Source organism: Pelobates fuscus, chromosome 4 (assembly GCF_036172605.1).
Source record: "Pelobates fuscus isolate aPelFus1 chromosome 4, aPelFus1.pri, whole genome shotgun sequence".
In the NCBI taxonomy this organism is placed as follows: Eukaryota; Metazoa; Chordata; class Amphibia; order Anura; family Pelobatidae; genus Pelobates; species Pelobates fuscus.
In genome coordinates this window covers 47,720,629-47,738,644 of record NC_086320.1, presented here as the reverse complement: position 1 = coordinate 47,738,644, position 18,016 = coordinate 47,720,629, and the positions used below count along the sequence as shown (strand labels likewise).

At 34.9% G+C, this 18,016-nt stretch overlaps 1 protein-coding gene across 1 annotated transcript in view; it reads left to right on the top strand.

The window, feature by feature from the left end:
• The window catches only part of LOC134608371 (fibrocystin-L-like), a 124,371-nt gene that overhangs the window by 49,055 nt on the left and 57,300 nt on the right, over positions 1-18,016 (top strand). Inside the window, exons 30-46 of the mRNA XM_063451134.1 lie at positions 332-437; positions 1,803-1,922; positions 2,416-2,577; positions 3,102-3,223; positions 5,560-5,692; positions 6,494-6,686; positions 8,159-8,301; positions 9,532-9,636; positions 10,634-10,822; positions 11,924-12,094; positions 13,042-13,256; positions 13,635-14,622; positions 15,207-15,452; positions 16,124-16,273; positions 16,563-16,737; positions 17,066-17,222; positions 17,554-17,710. Of these exons, the coding sequence (XP_063307204.1) occupies positions 332-437; positions 1,803-1,922; positions 2,416-2,577; positions 3,102-3,223; positions 5,560-5,692; positions 6,494-6,686; positions 8,159-8,301; positions 9,532-9,636; positions 10,634-10,822; positions 11,924-12,094; positions 13,042-13,256; positions 13,635-14,622; positions 15,207-15,452; positions 16,124-16,273; positions 16,563-16,737; positions 17,066-17,222; positions 17,554-17,710 (3,532 nt within the window). The remainder of the gene's footprint in view (positions 1-331; positions 438-1,802; positions 1,923-2,415; positions 2,578-3,101; positions 3,224-5,559; positions 5,693-6,493; positions 6,687-8,158; positions 8,302-9,531; positions 9,637-10,633; positions 10,823-11,923; positions 12,095-13,041; positions 13,257-13,634; positions 14,623-15,206; positions 15,453-16,123; positions 16,274-16,562; positions 16,738-17,065; positions 17,223-17,553; positions 17,711-18,016) is intronic.

Here is an 18,016-nt window from a genome sequence, read left to right as displayed (position 1 = left end):
ACATGGAGGTCACAGAACAGATTAAGTAGAGTATCATTAGCATTCATTGTGCACCTTTAACTGTCAAAATACACAATAAAGAGGGTTTGATAACACATTATTTATATAGTCTAGAAAATACTCAATTTTGCTATAGTTTATATGTAATATAAAAGAGCATGTGCAAAGAGGAGAGTTGGTAAAAAACAAGGAGAAATAACTACATATGTTGAAGAAAGAGAAATAACAATAGAATGAAATGAAGCACATTGTGAAGGCTTATAATAAGATAATGTTGTCTTTCTTAATTCAAACAGTAAATTGTGAATAATATTGTATATTTTGCCTATAGGTAGAGGTTCTTATTAATGGAGTTCCATCAAAGTGTGTTGGCGACTGTGGATACACCTGGGATCAACAGCAAACTCCAGTGATTGATAGCATTCATGTTACATTGGGTAAGATGTTTACAATGTCAGTTGGGCTAAGTGAATAACAATGCAAGCCAATATCATTCGAGATGTCTCTAAAAATTTGTTATGGAGTCTTTCCACTTAAAAACAGATTGTGGTAACTTGAAAATCAATTTACACAATTTAGACCAAAATAATGTACTCAGGAAAATGAGCATAGATTGCAAAGTGTTCCTTTATAATACCAGAGAGGGTTTATTCAGGATTGTGTAAACAAAAAGGGACATCTGTTCATACTCCTATCTCCGATGCTCGCCTTCAAGACTTCTCTAGGGCTGCACCGTTCCTGTAGAACTCCCTTCCCTTTTCCGTTAGATTATACCCAGTCTCCATTCCTCCGAAAAATCATAAAAAATGCACTTTTTCACAATAGTGTATTAATTATACTGTTAATGGCTCCCAACTGATTCCTCTCCTACAACTGTCACTAAAAAAAACAAAAACACTACTCTACCAATCTACTTCACTTACATTTTGTATTACTATACCCCACTCCCTCTAGAATGTAAGCTTATTGAGCAAGGCCCTCAATTACCCCTAATTACATGTTTGTTAGTCCACCGTAAAGCGCTACGGAATTTGCTGGCGCTATATAAATATAATAATAATGATCACCTACCAAGGATCTACTGAAGGGGTGGTTAATAATATACTTCTGAAGTGGTATGTAGTTTAGACCCCTAAAGTACTTTGGCTTATGAAATGAGTATGTCCTAATTTTTCATTTAACAAATAGTACAGATTTCAATAAAAAATTGCATTTTTATAAATTAACCTTGTTATACCCCTGAGCACCTGCCTTACAAAGACTTCTCATTGAGCTGCATAGGGAAGTCTGCGATTGGACAGCCACAGAACTTCTTGGCTGAAGAAGAAGGATAGGGCTTGTAAAGGCTTCAGACAAGAGATCTGCAGCATTTGCAAGCTGTTTTCAGCTATCACCACAATGAAGAAATGCATAATAAAACGCATGCATGTCATGGGGGTGTATCTACTATACAATATTTTTTTATTTTATTTTTCTATTTATTTTATATGTGCAGTGGAGTGTCCCCTTTATGTAAGATTATATGATATACCTAATGATTATATCTGTAAAACTTATCCTTAAGTCTGTCATACAAGCTTGCTTTGATATTCATGTTACTTTGATACTCTGTTAGTGATCTCCTAATAAATTCTTGTAGCTTATTGCTTGTTTCACTGTGATATAGCTAACTCTTCAGTTGGAAACGCTCATAAACATTTCTTTATGTAGCAATTGTGAAAATCACCAGAAAGGAAGAGGGCAAAATAACACAGTCTCCATGTTTCAAGATGTCAAGCTTAAAATACTCTGATTCGTTTCAGGTTTGAATGGAGTTAATCAGGAGCTGATAATAAATGGTAACGGATTCCTGGGCGACACTACCAATGATACAACCTTTGTTAATATTGGGGATTTAAACTGCACCATTACCAATGTTACAGGTAGGTGAACATGGATCTATGTATTATACATTAAGTTAGGGTGTTCTGTCCCTTTTGTTTTAAGACTACAACTCCCATGATTCTTTGGCAGTCATAAGCGGTCAGATAATTATGGTGGTTATGGTCTAACTACATCCTAAATTAGATAATTACCAAAAATCTCCATCCTCTCCGTATCTATTTTTGTAATTAGTATTAGATTGTCTGCCTATTCTTTTCTAGCTCTCCAAAATGTTTACCTTTATCTATTTGTTCACCCATCTGCATGGTTTTCCTTATTTGTAATTATAATCTATTCTTTTATTTGGCTGGGTTAACCTATGAGAGTAAGCATTACCTCTCTTTACTGAATAGCCGTTACTCCATTGAAGCCTACGGATAAATTGCTATTCAGTAAGCAGAACAACTCCTTTCTCTGATAAGCAAATCCAGCCTATTGCTTACCAAGATGATTGATATTCATACAATTTTGTTTTTTTCTTTTATCAACAAGATAATGAAATCCAATGCCAGATACAAGATGTCAGCGGTGGTAAATTCCCAATCACAGTATACATTGCCGGAGCTGGATTTGCAATATCGTCTGGAGTAAATCTTACATTCACAAACCCAGTTGTTGTTAATTCAGTCTCTCCGTCTGTGGGCAGTCTTGCAGGTAATAAGATACACATCAATCATTTAGAAAATGTATCTCTGTTACATCAGGGATTCCGTTTCATGTTTAGGGCTGGGTTCTACTGCAAGATAAATACTTAAAGGATGACTATAAGCACCAAAACCACTAAAACGTAATGTTAATGAATGAACTCCAGAGACAAAAAAACCCTTTACAGTTGTGGTGTGGCATTGTTTTGCATGATCATAAGCAACTCTAGAGGTATTAAAAATAAAGCTGAATATAGAAATAGATTATAAATATATCTATATGTAAAACATATATTAACATCAATGTTAGGACTGAAGCATCTATATAAACAATAACAGTCTGGGGAATGAAACTACTGTAAATTAAACCATAAAAAAACAATGTTGGTATTTAACTTGCAGGTTAGATGACTTGCATACACATATGTAAACAGTTTTTCTAATGACAAATATAAATTATTAGATTTCTTTTATTTTCCGGTGAATACAAAGTAAGAAATAAAGCAATGACCTGTTCTCGTTTCACCTCTTCAGGGGGCACAGTGGTAACAATCCTTGGAAAGGGTTTCGGTAACAGTTCAAATGTACAGTTTGGGAGCGATGTCTGTGACATTATCTTGGTGACCCTGAACAAAATGCAGTGCAGGACCCCGGCGGTAAGTTGCTAATATTTAACTGTCCTTTATATTTCTTCTATTTTGTTATAAAATATTGGATTTCCATTGTATTTAGGTTTTGATCATGGGTGAGCTGGCTTTGTAGAAATTGTGTCTTACATCATTATAATCCATGCAGTTTTTAGTAATAGTAATATTATATTTTTATGGCCCCTGAAAGTATTCTTATTTGTGGTTAAAACACCAAGAATGAATTGTGGTGGGTTGGCAATCTGAAAATTGGTGAATATAGTTTTCAAATGAGTTCTCAATAACGTAAAATGTAACTAACATCTGTGTGGCGAAACCAACCTCGCCACTGGGCCCTGGAGAAGCCTGTTTGCTAGCCTCCTACCTACTGACTATGGCCCCTGGGTTATTTGGGGCATATTGTACTTTATATGGCGGCTACTGGCCCTTTAAGCACAGTGAATGGTATTTTATTGTACTGCTGCTGGCCCTTTAAGAACTGTCTGGGGACATATTGAGACTTTGGGTAACAATACCCTTTAAGACTATGGCCCCTGAAAACGTATGGACTTTTATTTGGTGTGTATGGCCCTTTAAGAACCGGCTGGGGACATCTTGTAACTTTGGTGAACAATGTCCCTTTAAGACTATGTCCCCAGACCTGTAAAATAACTTGTTCCTGGCTTTCCCTCACTTGGTTCAGTAAATAGGGCTTACTGAACCAAGTACCACACAGGCGGACCACCCAGAAGTTAAAGTGTGCAGGCAATTTACCTCCCAGGCTGTGAGGTTACTGCAGGTTAATTGCCGAGCGCTGGGTGGCCGCCATTCGGCAGCCGAACACGTGGCGGCGGCCATTTTGGTCATTCGAATGCGGTCAGCGGTGTATGTTAAAGATTCTGTGGAACTAAAATCGGCTACACATTCTGCCGAACACCGCTGACCCTTACCTTCTCCCATACGGAACTTGCAGCTCCAGAGACTAAGTCCCGTTCGAAATGGGACTTAGTCGTTTTTTCGCATGAAATTGACCGACCGCACAGCCCAAATCTATGGAACTGTTTTGGGCAGGAAATTGTGCTTGCGGTCGGTCATAAAGGACTTCCAGCTAACTTTTGATCCACTGGAGGGATTTGGCTGATTTTTGGAAGTGTTTATGTTTGATGTATGCTGAGTCTGAATATGCAACTTTTATTGAAATTGGATGTATGGTTTTAAAGTTACAGTGTGTGTGTAAAAACTGTATTTTTATTGTATGTAATAATTGGTTTAACTGTTTATCTGAGGGGAGGGAATGTGTGGGTTGCACCAGATGTGTGATTGGTGATTTTATGCCTCCCCCTGGGTGTGGCCTGTAAGTGTACAAGTGTAATAAAAGCCAGGCTGGATGAGCCAGTCCAGAGTTCCTGTTTTTACCCTCAAAGTGATGTGTCGTCTCATTATTGGGGGAAGGATTTATTGAATGCTGTTCCAGTTGACTGCTAGGAGTACAAGCCTATTCGTATGGTTCCTATTCAATGGTCTACAGCATTCATATGCTTGGGAGAATTTAAAAGGTTTCTCGGATTCGGGGATTGTGGTGTCTGCCAGAGTGCTTGGAGTCCTCAGGAAGCGCTAGGAGCATCCATTAACGGAGGTACCCAGTCGGGGTGCCAGGTGATCCGTTACAATCTGTTACTGTTAATTAGCTTTTTATAAGTTGTGTTATTTGTGTTATTGGTTTTAAAGTTACAGTGTGTGTGTAAAAACTGTATTTTTATTGTATGTAATAATTGGTTTAACTGTTTATCTGAGGGGAGGGAATGTGTGGGTTGCACCAGATGTGTGATTGGTGATTTTATGCCTCCCCCTGGGTGTGGCCTGTAAGTGTACAAGTGTAATAAAAGCCAGGCTGGATGAGCCAGTCCAGAGTTCCTGTTTTTACCCTCAAAGTGATGTGTCGTCTCATTATTGGGGGAAGGATTTATTGAATGCTGTTCCAGTTGACTGCTAGGAGTACAAGCCTATTCGTATGGTTCCTATTCAATGGTCTACAGCATTCATATGCTTGGGAGAATTTAAAAGGTTTCTCGGATTCGGGGATTGTGGTGTCTGCCAGAGTGCTTGGAGTCCTCAGGAAGCGCTAGGAGCATCCATTAACGGAGGTACCCAGTCGGGGTGCCAGGTGATCCGTTACAATCTGTTACTGTTAATTAGCTTTTTATAAGTTGTGTTATTTAATACAGGGGATAATAAAGGCGTTTTACAGAAGAATGCGCAATATTATATTTATGAATTATGCAATTAAAACACCAAATTCATGAGCATTAATAACTTATTCTGAGTAATTTGATAACATTGGTGCATCTTCTTTGTTCTATTTCTAGGGATTGGAAGGACCAGTTAATGTTACTGTTTTTGCCAATGGATTGTTTGGAATCTTACAAAATGCATTTGTTTACAACTCATCATTCACACCATCCATTGCAGAAATTAACCCCAACACCACAAATGTTTTTGGTAAGAATTTGTCTTTTGAAAATAACATTTCCAAGAAGAGAAAGGCATATTGAAAGAAAAATGAAAGAGGATGAAATAAACCAAGCTATGTCATGTTTCCAAATTTTAAAAAGTATTGGCAGACTGAAAAGTTTTTCCAACATTAAGCATGCATACAGTCATCAGTTAAGATAGGAGAATTACAGACAAATGACTCAATCCAGGGTGTAAAGAGTGAGACCATGTGCATAGAGAATATAAATATAGCTTGTTACCATTAACAAATATGCTGATTTAATTATAGTTGGTAGTTCCATCCGCAGAACTGTGTGAGTCCTATTGTTTCTCTGAGGTCTATAAACTACGCATTGCATTTGACCACTATTGTAAGAATATACATAGTGGATGAGTTTCCTTATTGTAATTAAAATGTTTAGATCAGCTATTTATTGGTTCACTCAGATTCAGAAAATTACTGTTTATTTCTACGAAAGCAAATTGTGATAGAAACAAAACTCTCAAGGCATATCCAAGACAATCTATAGGTTATCCCTGTGTCCAATTTATGCTAGGATCGCATAGTACATTATTTCCAGCTGTTGTTACAAGAACAGAATACAACGGTATATACTAAAACATTTCATTGGTTGGGTGGATGGTGGTTGCTTCTTTTGAATTTTTATTACATGCTCTTGAGCAAAATTCTATAACAACTTAAATCCAGCTATGTAAGTATTTTCAAGATAGGATTTTAGTTCAGATAGATTTTTGGTTTCAAAATGCTTTTATCATCAACTGTTTTTTTCATTATCTTTATTTCAGGTGGCACAACTTTGACAATTACTGGATCTGACTTTAGCAGCCAGTCAGACAGAAGTACCGTTACAATTGGAAACACACTTTGCGAAATACTTGAGTGGAACCCAACAAATATTACATGTATTTTACCATCACTTTCTCCTGGAATATACAACATCCTGATATATGTAGAAAACTGGGGCTTTGCCTCATCTGGGTAAATATTGAAAAATAAATAAATTTTCTAAAAAATTGGGAATATAACTATAAATATACAACCCCCCCCCCCTATTTTGTAAAGTATTATGCGGTCTCAATCATGAAACTGTTCTGCTATTTAACATTTGTTTGCATAAAATGATTAATTCTTACATTTTGCTGCCAATGAATTTGCTTAGAAAGCTACATTCCACAAAATTTCTCCTGGTTACATTCCCCTAAGCATAACATGTGACCCTTTTAATTTATCGGATATTGCCAAATGCATTGCACTTGTGGCAAAATGTATTTCTGCTTATATACTATATGTATGGTAGGCAATAATCGTATAAATAAAAAGAGACACACAATAACCACAGACAACGTTTAATCACTTTTCAATGGACTTGGCCATGGTGTTTATTCAAAGCTCAAGGGGCATCCAACCATAACTTTGTGTAACCATAACCATATAACATATGGTTCACCAACTTTCAAAACGTTTAACTTTATTAACCACCAAATAGCCAGTCAGTCATAACTAACCTGACCACGCTTTACTTAAAACTTTCAACTTTATTGCCAGTCAGTCATAACTAACCTGACCGCCTTTTATTTAAAACCATTTACCACCATATCCTTCCTCAGAACCTGACCCTGAGGATGAATTTTGCACCAATGCTTCATAACAACACGACAATACAATTAAATAAAAGTAAAGGGAGGGGTGTGGGGTCAGTCTGCACTGTTCCTGTTTAAGTCCACTCTGACAGGATTAAACTTGTGTTGCATCTTTTTATACTGTTCCAGTTTCCCGCTCTTTTTCTGCTTGCAACTTTCAACCAATCCCAGGCCAGCTCCAGCCCCCAGAAACAGTTGTGTCATCAATTCTGCCCAGATACCTGTCTAACTGACCAACTACCACAAGATGTAAAATTCCTCACATTCAAATCCTAGACAAAACAGATTAACTCCTTCATTGCCACCATACATATATGCCACAGTGCTTAGTGCCTGTGGCTTCTTAACTGCAAAGAGACAAGATACCATATAATCTCTAAAAAGTATACTCCAATATTTACATAATGGACAAATAAAAAAAATAAAGAAAGGTGAAACATTACATGTGTAATTTGAGTAGCATAAAACATGGTTGTACTTTGTTTAGTGCTATGAATGCATCCCAGTTTTAAATTAAGTAAAACAATTTTTTCTTGTAAGCGAGCCAACACAAAAAAGGAAGAAATTATTAGATGAAAAACATTCTACTTTTTTGCAAACACTAGAAGCTACAAGGATATGGTTGCTACAAGCATTACTTTTATAAATGTTTTCCCATATGAAAAACACAACATATGTGAAACTTAAAGATACAACATATTAAAGAAATAGCATATTTTTTATTACATGTGCGACAAATTTGCTCAATTCGTCTGTGGTCATTTAATAACACCTGTAAACACATATCTTTCCTATGTTTTATTTTTTTAGAGCCACAAGCACTGTGTCTATTGAATATAAATTACAAGTGAACAGCATATTTCCACGGTATGGTTCTCTGTATGGTGGAACCAAAATCACACTGACAGGCTCCGGATTCAACAATGTTGCCAATAATAATTCAGTGCAAATAGGTATTTTAACACTTGTATTTCTTGTTTTATGCATATGATATCTTATGAAATACATTTAATGACATTGCTAAGAGTATAGATCTGTTCAAAAAGCATACCTTTTGTTACTTGAGGTGTGCCAAGTAGGCATTCTTATAGTAGGTACCATGGTGTCCTTAATTCTTTAGCACATTATAGCACTTGTGTTAGTTGAATAACAGTGGGGTAATTAGTTACTCTGTTATTTTTCACTCTCCATTACTAGGCTCCCAGTAGCATATTCAGTCTATGTAGCTTTACTATTACTAGCATCCCCTATACGATGCCTAGTCACCCTGTATAAGATCACCAAGTTTAATTTTTTTTTTTTTAATTTTCCCCCATATTGCTACATTAGTGATTTGTACATCACACTGGCTTTGTCTTGGGGATGAGAGTTTATGTGCTACCTTTATTAATTAATATTAACTCACTAACTCCATAGTACATGGAAATGAGAATAGGGGAAGTATTCGCCACATGTCCTTCCACATTAATTAATTTAAAAACTAGCTGGTGAATAATTAGATGTTTGTGAGTAATGTCTTTGAAAATACATTTGGAAAGTTTGAAGGTTCATGTTAGCTGCAAGTCATCAGTGAAATCACTTAAAAAAATACAAAAACTGAGTATAGTTATTTGCTAGGTCAGACTAACTAAAACCAACCAGAAAGGGAACCCCAATAACTGAAACAGTTTATTGGATTAAGATTCTAAATTATTATTGAGCTGTGACAAATCTAAACCAGTCTCTGACCTCCCTTCACGTCCATCTTGATAACCTCCTGTCCAAATCTAACTACAACTTTTAACAACTTTTATTAATGCTGGAGATTGTGTGGACAACATAATGTTCACAATTCTTGAAACTGAAAAACATTAGCACGTTGTTGGAAATGTATATCTTATGTCTTTGAACTTTGTATTTAATTTTTACCATAAAGATTGATAGGTGAGGTGATTGTTGAATATATATATATGTTTATATATATATATATATATCTATATATATATATATATATATATATATATATATATATATATATATAGATATATATATAGATATAGATATATATATAATACATTAATTCATTAAATGACAAAGAAATGTGATCTTCACTCTCTTAACTTACAAAAATAATAAATCTTCCGTTGACTTCGCGTGCTTTCCTATAAATCTGTCCTAAAAGGAGTTTGATTCATTTTGTCCAGGTTCAGTTCCATGTGATGTGACATCAAGTTCAGAAAATGAGCTGACCTGTGTCATTCAAAGTACTGGAACCATATATAATGTAACTAACAATGGAGTACATTTAGGTAAGTACAAAGCAGTCAACCTGATTGTATTTGGTCAGAACTAATTTATATATCATGCCAGACGTTTATTTTATATCCTACTATTGTATATGTGATCTATTTAGTTCTTTCCTCTGCTCAGGTATTTTCATCTTAAGCATCCAATCTGTAATCTGGATACATGCAAACATATCTCTTCTATATACTATATGGTCATGTATTAGTAGTGAATGACAGATGTAGTTCTGTATATCGTCCATAATAAAACTACCTTTTTATTGCACTTTGGTGTGTTTTGTTACATGTGTATTTCTGTTTGATAAGGTGATGACCCTATCTTATGCACATAATTTACTTTCTAAGAAAAAGACTGGCTTATGGTGTTAATTTCGTTGACGAGAAATATTTTTCATGGTTTTGTTTTTAAAGCCATGTTTTCTATGGTGAATATAATACTCTAGTTAAATTAAAACAATGTGATTATGATGAAAACTATGAATTACAATCTCGTCAATGAGTAAAAAAATGTTAGAGAGGGACAAATGTCAAATGTAACTTGTTATAAACAATGCATATCTGATAGTGAGAAAGCAAGGCCATATTCTAGTTTCTTTATGAGACTAGGTTTTATGATTTTAAGAAAAATTATAAAGACATATTATGTTAGAACAGTTAAATCTGTGTACGTGTTGCATGTTGAAATGTGACTAACATAAATCATAACAAGTTAATAGATATTTACTCCTCCAGGAGAATAATGCGTTAGGAAATTATAGAGAAATGCTTTAACCCCTTAAGGACCAAACTTCTGAAATAAAAGGGAATCATGACATGTCACACGTCATGTGTCCTTAAGGGGTTAAAACAGCATTACACTTTAACTAAAACATGTTACTACTGTAGATTTTGTTGAGTAACATCTTATGATATTTAGTTGACTAAAACTAGACAAAAAAAATAAATAAATTGGATATATTACTAAAACTAAATGGTGTTATTATAACCAATTGTTTTTTAGTGTATGGAATCGGGTATGCTTGGTCTCCATCAAGACTGGATATATCGATTGGGGATACAGTTGTGTGGACCTGGAAAGCACCCTCTTTTATTACGAACATTGGATACAGAGTATTTTCTGTTTCTGATCCAGCAAATGTCACTTATGATGGGATCTCCTTTTACAGTGGAGACAACAGCCTAGCTTCTGGTAGGTATCTAATCTCTCACTGTCATATTAGAAATGCTTAGTTTTTCAGTTAATATTCACTGTGTCTTATCTTGTATAATACACAGTTACTATAAGCATAAAAACAAGTTTAAAAAAAAATTACATTTTGCCTTTTTTTTGTAGTAGAAATAATATAACAAGACTGTAGGTATAAAGCTGCTGAATATATGTTAATAAACTTCCATTTAATTGTAAATGCTATGGAGTATATGGGAAAGCAAACAGTTATAATAGTTCCAATAAATGCATGCAAATTGCAAAGTTTTACCTTTTTAGATTTTACTGGTGCAGAAAGTCTGTATGTTAGAAGATTAAGGGCTACTACCAGTGAATTGTTATATCTGTATATTCTGGTCGACAACAGGGATTTGAAATAGATTTTTTGAGTTTTTTAGATTTGTATTTTATGAGTAAGAAATCATTTGATGCACAGAGTGTACAATTATGCCCCCCTGAGATGTAATTGGTTAATATTTTTACTTATAACAATATCCTAAAAGCATCCTAAAACACCTCATCAATCAGTTAATTCTACTGAAAAGAACTCTCTAAGAACCAAATCCACCACATCTTAACCCTGTCATTGCTGTCTGACTAATGTAAATTTTGTCGTTTATGAGAAATGGCAATGTTAACATTTGCCAGTCAGAAACGCTCAAAAGAAAAGTGACTGCAATGCTGAGATCAAGAAAGTGCTGGATAAAAGATATGTTTACCTGATGATTTTTTTCATTTAATGGGTGGCCCACAAATAAAAAAAACAAACAAAAGAAAATTTATATCATAAATAAGTATATTTATTTATAACATTTGAGTGTTCTTTTAATGCAGACTGTTGTGTATATTCTTGTGTATATTCTTTGAGTGTTCTTTTAATGCTGACTGTTGTGTATATATACATTGAAAGCATTTTTGCTTCAAACATTGGACATGTTTAGCCATCACTTCACCTTTTTATCGACATAAAGACATAGAAAGATTAATTATTTATGCCAAATTGAAGACATGAGGATAATATATTAGCATAATACAGTGTAATGATTATCTCCACCATCATAAACATTAGATTTTTCTGTTTAGGTGTCTTCTCATACCAGTTCACATCTCCTGGGCTCTATTACTACAGCAGTGGTTACTTGAAGAGCGATCAATCTATATTTATGCAAGGTGTGGTCAATGTGTCTCCACGTCAGGATCAGAACAGTGGTGTCTATTTATCTGTTGGAGGAATAGAGGCTAACTATAACCAAGGTAAGGAGGACATTTATATAACACAAGAAGATTTTCACCCAACTCTTCTATTAGATCCATCATGAAAAATCACTTTGAAACACTAGAACTCTTGTGCCGTAATATGGTGATGTCCAATTTATTCAATGCATAATTACCACGTAGAATAAGAAAGAAAAAAACATTTCTGTATAGATATTGATTTGTTGGGACAAAAATAATTAAAATCACAGCTAGGCAGCATCCCGAGACAAGTTGAGTGCACAGGGGCCTCACCTTCATGTCCAAGATCGCGTTACAATTGTTTTGTTCTCACTGTCTGTTCTCTCTGTCTAAGTAATTTCTACATATAACACATGTTAAATATGTGCATATTACAGCAAAATAGTTTTTTCCGCTGAAATGTTAAGAGGATGTAATGTTAGTGAATATATTGTATCCCCCATACACCAATTGTGCAGATTGAACAGAATGTTTTTTGAAGACTTAACTTAGGCTTGGCAGCATAAAATCACAACAATAAATTAATATCCTGCTCCCAAGTATTTAAAAGTACCGACTCCTTTTTAGGGCATACAGCAGTGACAACTGGTGAAATTTTTAGTTGGTGGGTACCAGACTTGAAACATTGGATTTGCCTTGGCCCCCTCTGTTCCTGATATATTTTTTTTACTCATGAAGATGTCTTATTGTCTTTCAACATTTAGCACTTTACCCAAAATAATGTCTGATTTGCACTGATAAATCTCTCCCAATGTGAGGAAATATAGAGATAATGGCTACGTTCAAATTAGCTTACATTAAACAGTTAGAAATATCCAAATATTTGATGACAGTGCAACATCTATGTCATCAAGATGTGCTTCCAGGACTCCACTTAGTCATACTTAGTAAGACATAAAGCAGAAAAAGGTATTTGATATATATTTGTACATATTTCTATAACCCTTTTTTATATCACTAAACAGTTGCTGCTCCAGATTATCCATCGGCAGATTGCACATCAGTAAATTCAGTATGTTCAGAACTTTCTAATAGCTCTCCAAATGACAGCTCTGTTTGGTTTGGATTTTCAAACTGTTACTCTCCAACTATAACCAAGATAAGCCCATCCTCAGGAACAATATATGACTCGATAACCATCAATGGAACTGGCTTCAGTAACATTAGCTGTGCCAATCAGGTATGTATCAAGTGATTCAATGCTACTTACATTCATTGTCTTTTGAAAGGATTACTACAAGCACCATAACCACTTAATTTATTTGGAGAGGTCATGGTGCCTGTATGAGCAGAGTTTCACTATGAACAGCGTGCTGGTACCAGACAGCCAATAGCACCATGCCCCCTCTTCACGACATCCTAAGCCCACCTGCCCGACCCTCTATGACATCCCTCGCACTTTGGTGAGGGGGAGTAGAAATAGATTCCGTAATGCTATAATGTGCTACTGATCCATAGTGAGTTAATTACTTACAATTGATTTCAGAAGGAAACGCATTTATCTACACAAATACATTTTATGTGTAATAATTAAATCACATTTTTTTTTTGTACTTAGGTTTCACTCGGCAAATATCCTTGTAGGATTTCCTATGCTGATGAAGAATCAATAACTTGTAATGTAGATCCTCAGAACTCTATGTCAGTTGGAGTTGCTGAGCTCGTTTCATTGACAGTAAACAACCATGGAAACGCCATCAACACTCTTACTAAGGAATTGGACCGCCGTTTTGCTCTTCTGCCCCATATTGACTACATCACACCCATTAATGGATCAACTACTGGATACACACGTATAACCATACATGGCTCGGGTTTCACAGAAAATAGTGCCAACATTGCTATAACAGGAACTGCCTGCTCCATTGTATCTGTTAATTACACAGACCTCATATGTGACACAAATCCTAGTTACTCACATACTGTGGATATAAGTGTCACAGTAAATGGTTTCCTTAGCCAGTGTGTAGGTTCATGTAGATTTTCCTACACCAGTGATGTTACCCCAGTCGTATCTGATGTGTTCCCCACGGTTATCTATAACACATCTACTACACTTCAGATAACTGGAGTTGGCTTTGGTGGAAATATTGATGATCTCTCAGTTTATGTAGGAGACGTGAAGTTACATGTAACGGTTGTTAACGATACTCGAATAGAATGCACGATCGACCCTCTTCCTGCCGGTTCCTATCCTTTAAAAGTTATAGTGTTAAGCAGTGGTTTGGCATCAGGCAGTTTCAACATAAACAGCCCTGCAGAGGCAACACTAATAACATCATCTGGAAGTATTCAAGGTGGCACAGTCCTTGTGATCAAAGGAAATGGGTTTAATTCTATTAATGACACTAAAGTAACAATTGGGGGACTTTCATGCCCAATAACCTCAATTGCCGCTGGTGAAATTCATTGCCTAACTCCTGCCGCTGCATCTGCAGCGACAAAAAATGTGAATATTATTGTTCAAACAATTCGTTACACGTCCCTAAGATTCACATACTCAGAAACTGAAACACCTACCGTGACATCGGTCCTTCCACCGACAGGTATGTATTAGATTGCTTTTTGTTTAAATAGCTACTGTTATAAAGTTTATGGAATACAATTGTGAAGTTTTGTCTTAATATTTTTAAAATTAATTTGCCAATCTTTTCATAAATAAACTCCTAGTGGCTTGGTATCAAATCTATGTTATCAATGCCTCTGTAGATTATTAATGACAAAATCAGTGAAAGGATTTGCTAATAATTAAAATGTGTTTATTATTTAGCAATTTTTAGATAATTGAGTTCAAACTAATAGACACATTTGCATGAAATCTTCTGAATCTTCTTATATTTCTGAATTCTAATATGTATTTATTCATCATTTTAATCTGTCCAAAATTCCGTGGACTATTAATGTTGCTTTTACACAAAACATTATTATTTTACAAACTGAGCATACGATCAGAGCTGCATACACAATACTCTAATAAATTGACAGCACAATATTAAATATTTGTGCAAACCTCTAAAATAACACATAGAAGAGTTTATAAATAAATTTTTTTTTTACTAATATTTCAAAAGTTTTACTTAAAATAGCCATTTGATGAAGTTTACGGTGTTCTTTTTTTTATGTTGTTTAGGGCCATCAGGAGCGTTAATTACAGTTTCTGGAACACGTTTTGGAACAGATTCCACACAAGTTACCGTAACTGTTGGTGACACTATCTGCAATATAACCAGCATAAATGACACCCAGCTCCAATGTAATGTTGGGGATCATTCTGGGGGAACATTTGCTGTCAATCTTCAAAATACCAAAGGCTTTGCACGGTCAAGCGCAAGTTTTAAATATGAACTGACGATGACAAACGTGTCTCCAAATTCAGGTAATAATACAAATTGTAATGATATTAATAAATATAGTTAGCGCCTTTACTAAATTATACTTAAAGTGGAACAATAACTTTTCTGAAAATTATACCATTGAATAAAACAATGAAAATCACCTAGAACTTTTTTTTCACTTGATGATCTGTGCTCTTTTCAATCTATAGTAAACATTTAGCAATTGATGTCCACATCCAGTTCAGCACTGGCACAGACCAGGCACACTATTCATTGGATGGTTAGGAACAAAAAGAAAAGAAAAGGCAGATTTTATAATAATGTTTGACAACTAGCCATGATGGAGGCCTTTGGTTCCAGGATAGAGCTAAATTGAGTATGATTTTCTACATTTGATTTTATTTTTCAGACCTTGCAAACATAAATTTGTTAACTATAGGGTAAAAGTAAATATAATACTACAAACAGAATTTGACAGTTCTCCTTTTAATCTGTGTTAAATTGAGATACAATTCCCAAATATCTTTCCTGTTAAAGCATTGTACAGGTATCTTGAAAAAACTACAACTCTTAATAATTTTGATTGTCTCCATATAAGATACACCCAGACATAATTTTCTAAAATATATTTTGAGTCTAAATTTACATTTAATATTAACACTATATGCTGGAATTATAATATATTCTGATTTTTTTTCCCCAATGTATTTAGGTAGCTTTGGGGGAGGTTTAATAATCACACTTTCTGGATCTGGTTTTGACCAGCTGGCTTCTAAAGCATTCATCTGCAACTCTGAATGCGTATTGGATAGAGTTGCGTCAAATTCAACTAATCTTTTCTGCAAAGTTTCACCACTGAATGGTAAGTGGTTAGACACATAAGAGATCTTTGCAATCTGGATGTTGCATCACATTAAGACAGCTAGTAGAAACCAGCCCATCCTGTAGTCTATTTTGTTGTAACCAGCTCTTAAACTCAAAGTTGGACATTGTAGTCAAGATGTCCATGGTCCACATTTGGACTCCTGTCTATCTTTCTGACTTTGACTGGCTTCCCCTAGCTGTAATTTATTCATATTATGTAAACTAAGGACCTAAACAGAAATTGTAAGCATATTGTGATAATGTCTTTCCATTATCTGTATCTCTAGATACTAGCTCTGTGAATACATGTGATGTTCGCGTTACCAATGGAAACGACGCTGTCCAGTTAAACACTTCATTTTCTTACTTATCATCGTTAACACCTGTGGTAAATAATGTCACACCCAAGAGAGGTGGTACAGCAGGAGGGACCCAACTCACCATTACTGGTTCACAGTTCAGGTATTTCGATTCTTGATAAAACTGTCTAATACATTCATCGTTTATGTTTTGGGATTTTCAGATTTGGCATGAAATATTTATTAAATAAAAAAAATGGTATACATAAAAATATGATAATAAGATAAACATAATAAGAATATGGCATGCCTATATGATAAGAAACATCTTATGTTCTAGTATTTAGAAGATTAAATAAAAGAGCACGAATATGTACATTTAAAGCCAGGTTTAACATGTATAACATTGTATTTCTCTATGATAATTTTTTTATGAAAAGTGTTAAGAATATTGAGAAGTATTCTTGTTTATTTTTCTTTCCACTGTGCAGCACCAACATCTCACTTTTGAGTGTCACTGTAGCTGGAGCTATATGTGATATCCAGACAGCCAACAGTACAAATATTATTTGTATTACAAGCGCACATTCTCCCTCACAGCAAGCTACAGTTAAAGTGCTCATTGAGGGTCAAGGTTTGGCAAAAACGGTAAGAAAATGCCCACTGCTGTCTAAGGCCTCGATTTAATTTATTTGAATCAGAATCATAAATTAATTCATTCCGTTACAAAAAAATATAAAATGTTTCAAATTATTTATCTACAAAATTTCTAAAGGCCTAAATTAGCACACACATCATGTGATAATTGTTTTTGTTATTAATAAATAGTTACCATAGTCAAAATCTTACGTTGTTAAAGTCAAAGGCTTCTTACTTTTTTATTTCTTTATTGCAAAACCTTTGATGTGCGGTGTTACTTCTAATTATAATGTATAATTCAATATTTACCATAATTATTTCTCTGCATTATTTGTTTTAGTCCAATGCTGACTTCTTCTACATAGATGTTTGGTCATCCAAGTATACATGGGGAGGAGAATCTCCCCCTGATGAAGGATCACTGGCTGTTATCACACAAGGGCAAACAATTTTGTTAGACCAGAGTACTCCTATTTTGAAGATGCTATTGATTCAAGGTAACATATTTACATTTCAGTTTGTAACCTTTTGGGTAGGTAGGTTGAGAAATGAATTGTATATATTGTGGTGATTTCTTCTAGATCCTCTCAATAACTGATCTTCATAATGGTGTCATCATCTTATGATGGTAGAGCTAGAGTCAAGTATAAGGTTAATGAGTGGAGAGTAGGAAATGATGGTGGGTTGGAAGAGTTTAAGGAAATATTAGCCAAAACAACCATGGAGCAGTTCTAGAGCTACAACAAATGTTTCATTTAATGTGTTAAACAGAACCATACCATTGATGCTTTGAAGTGTTGCAC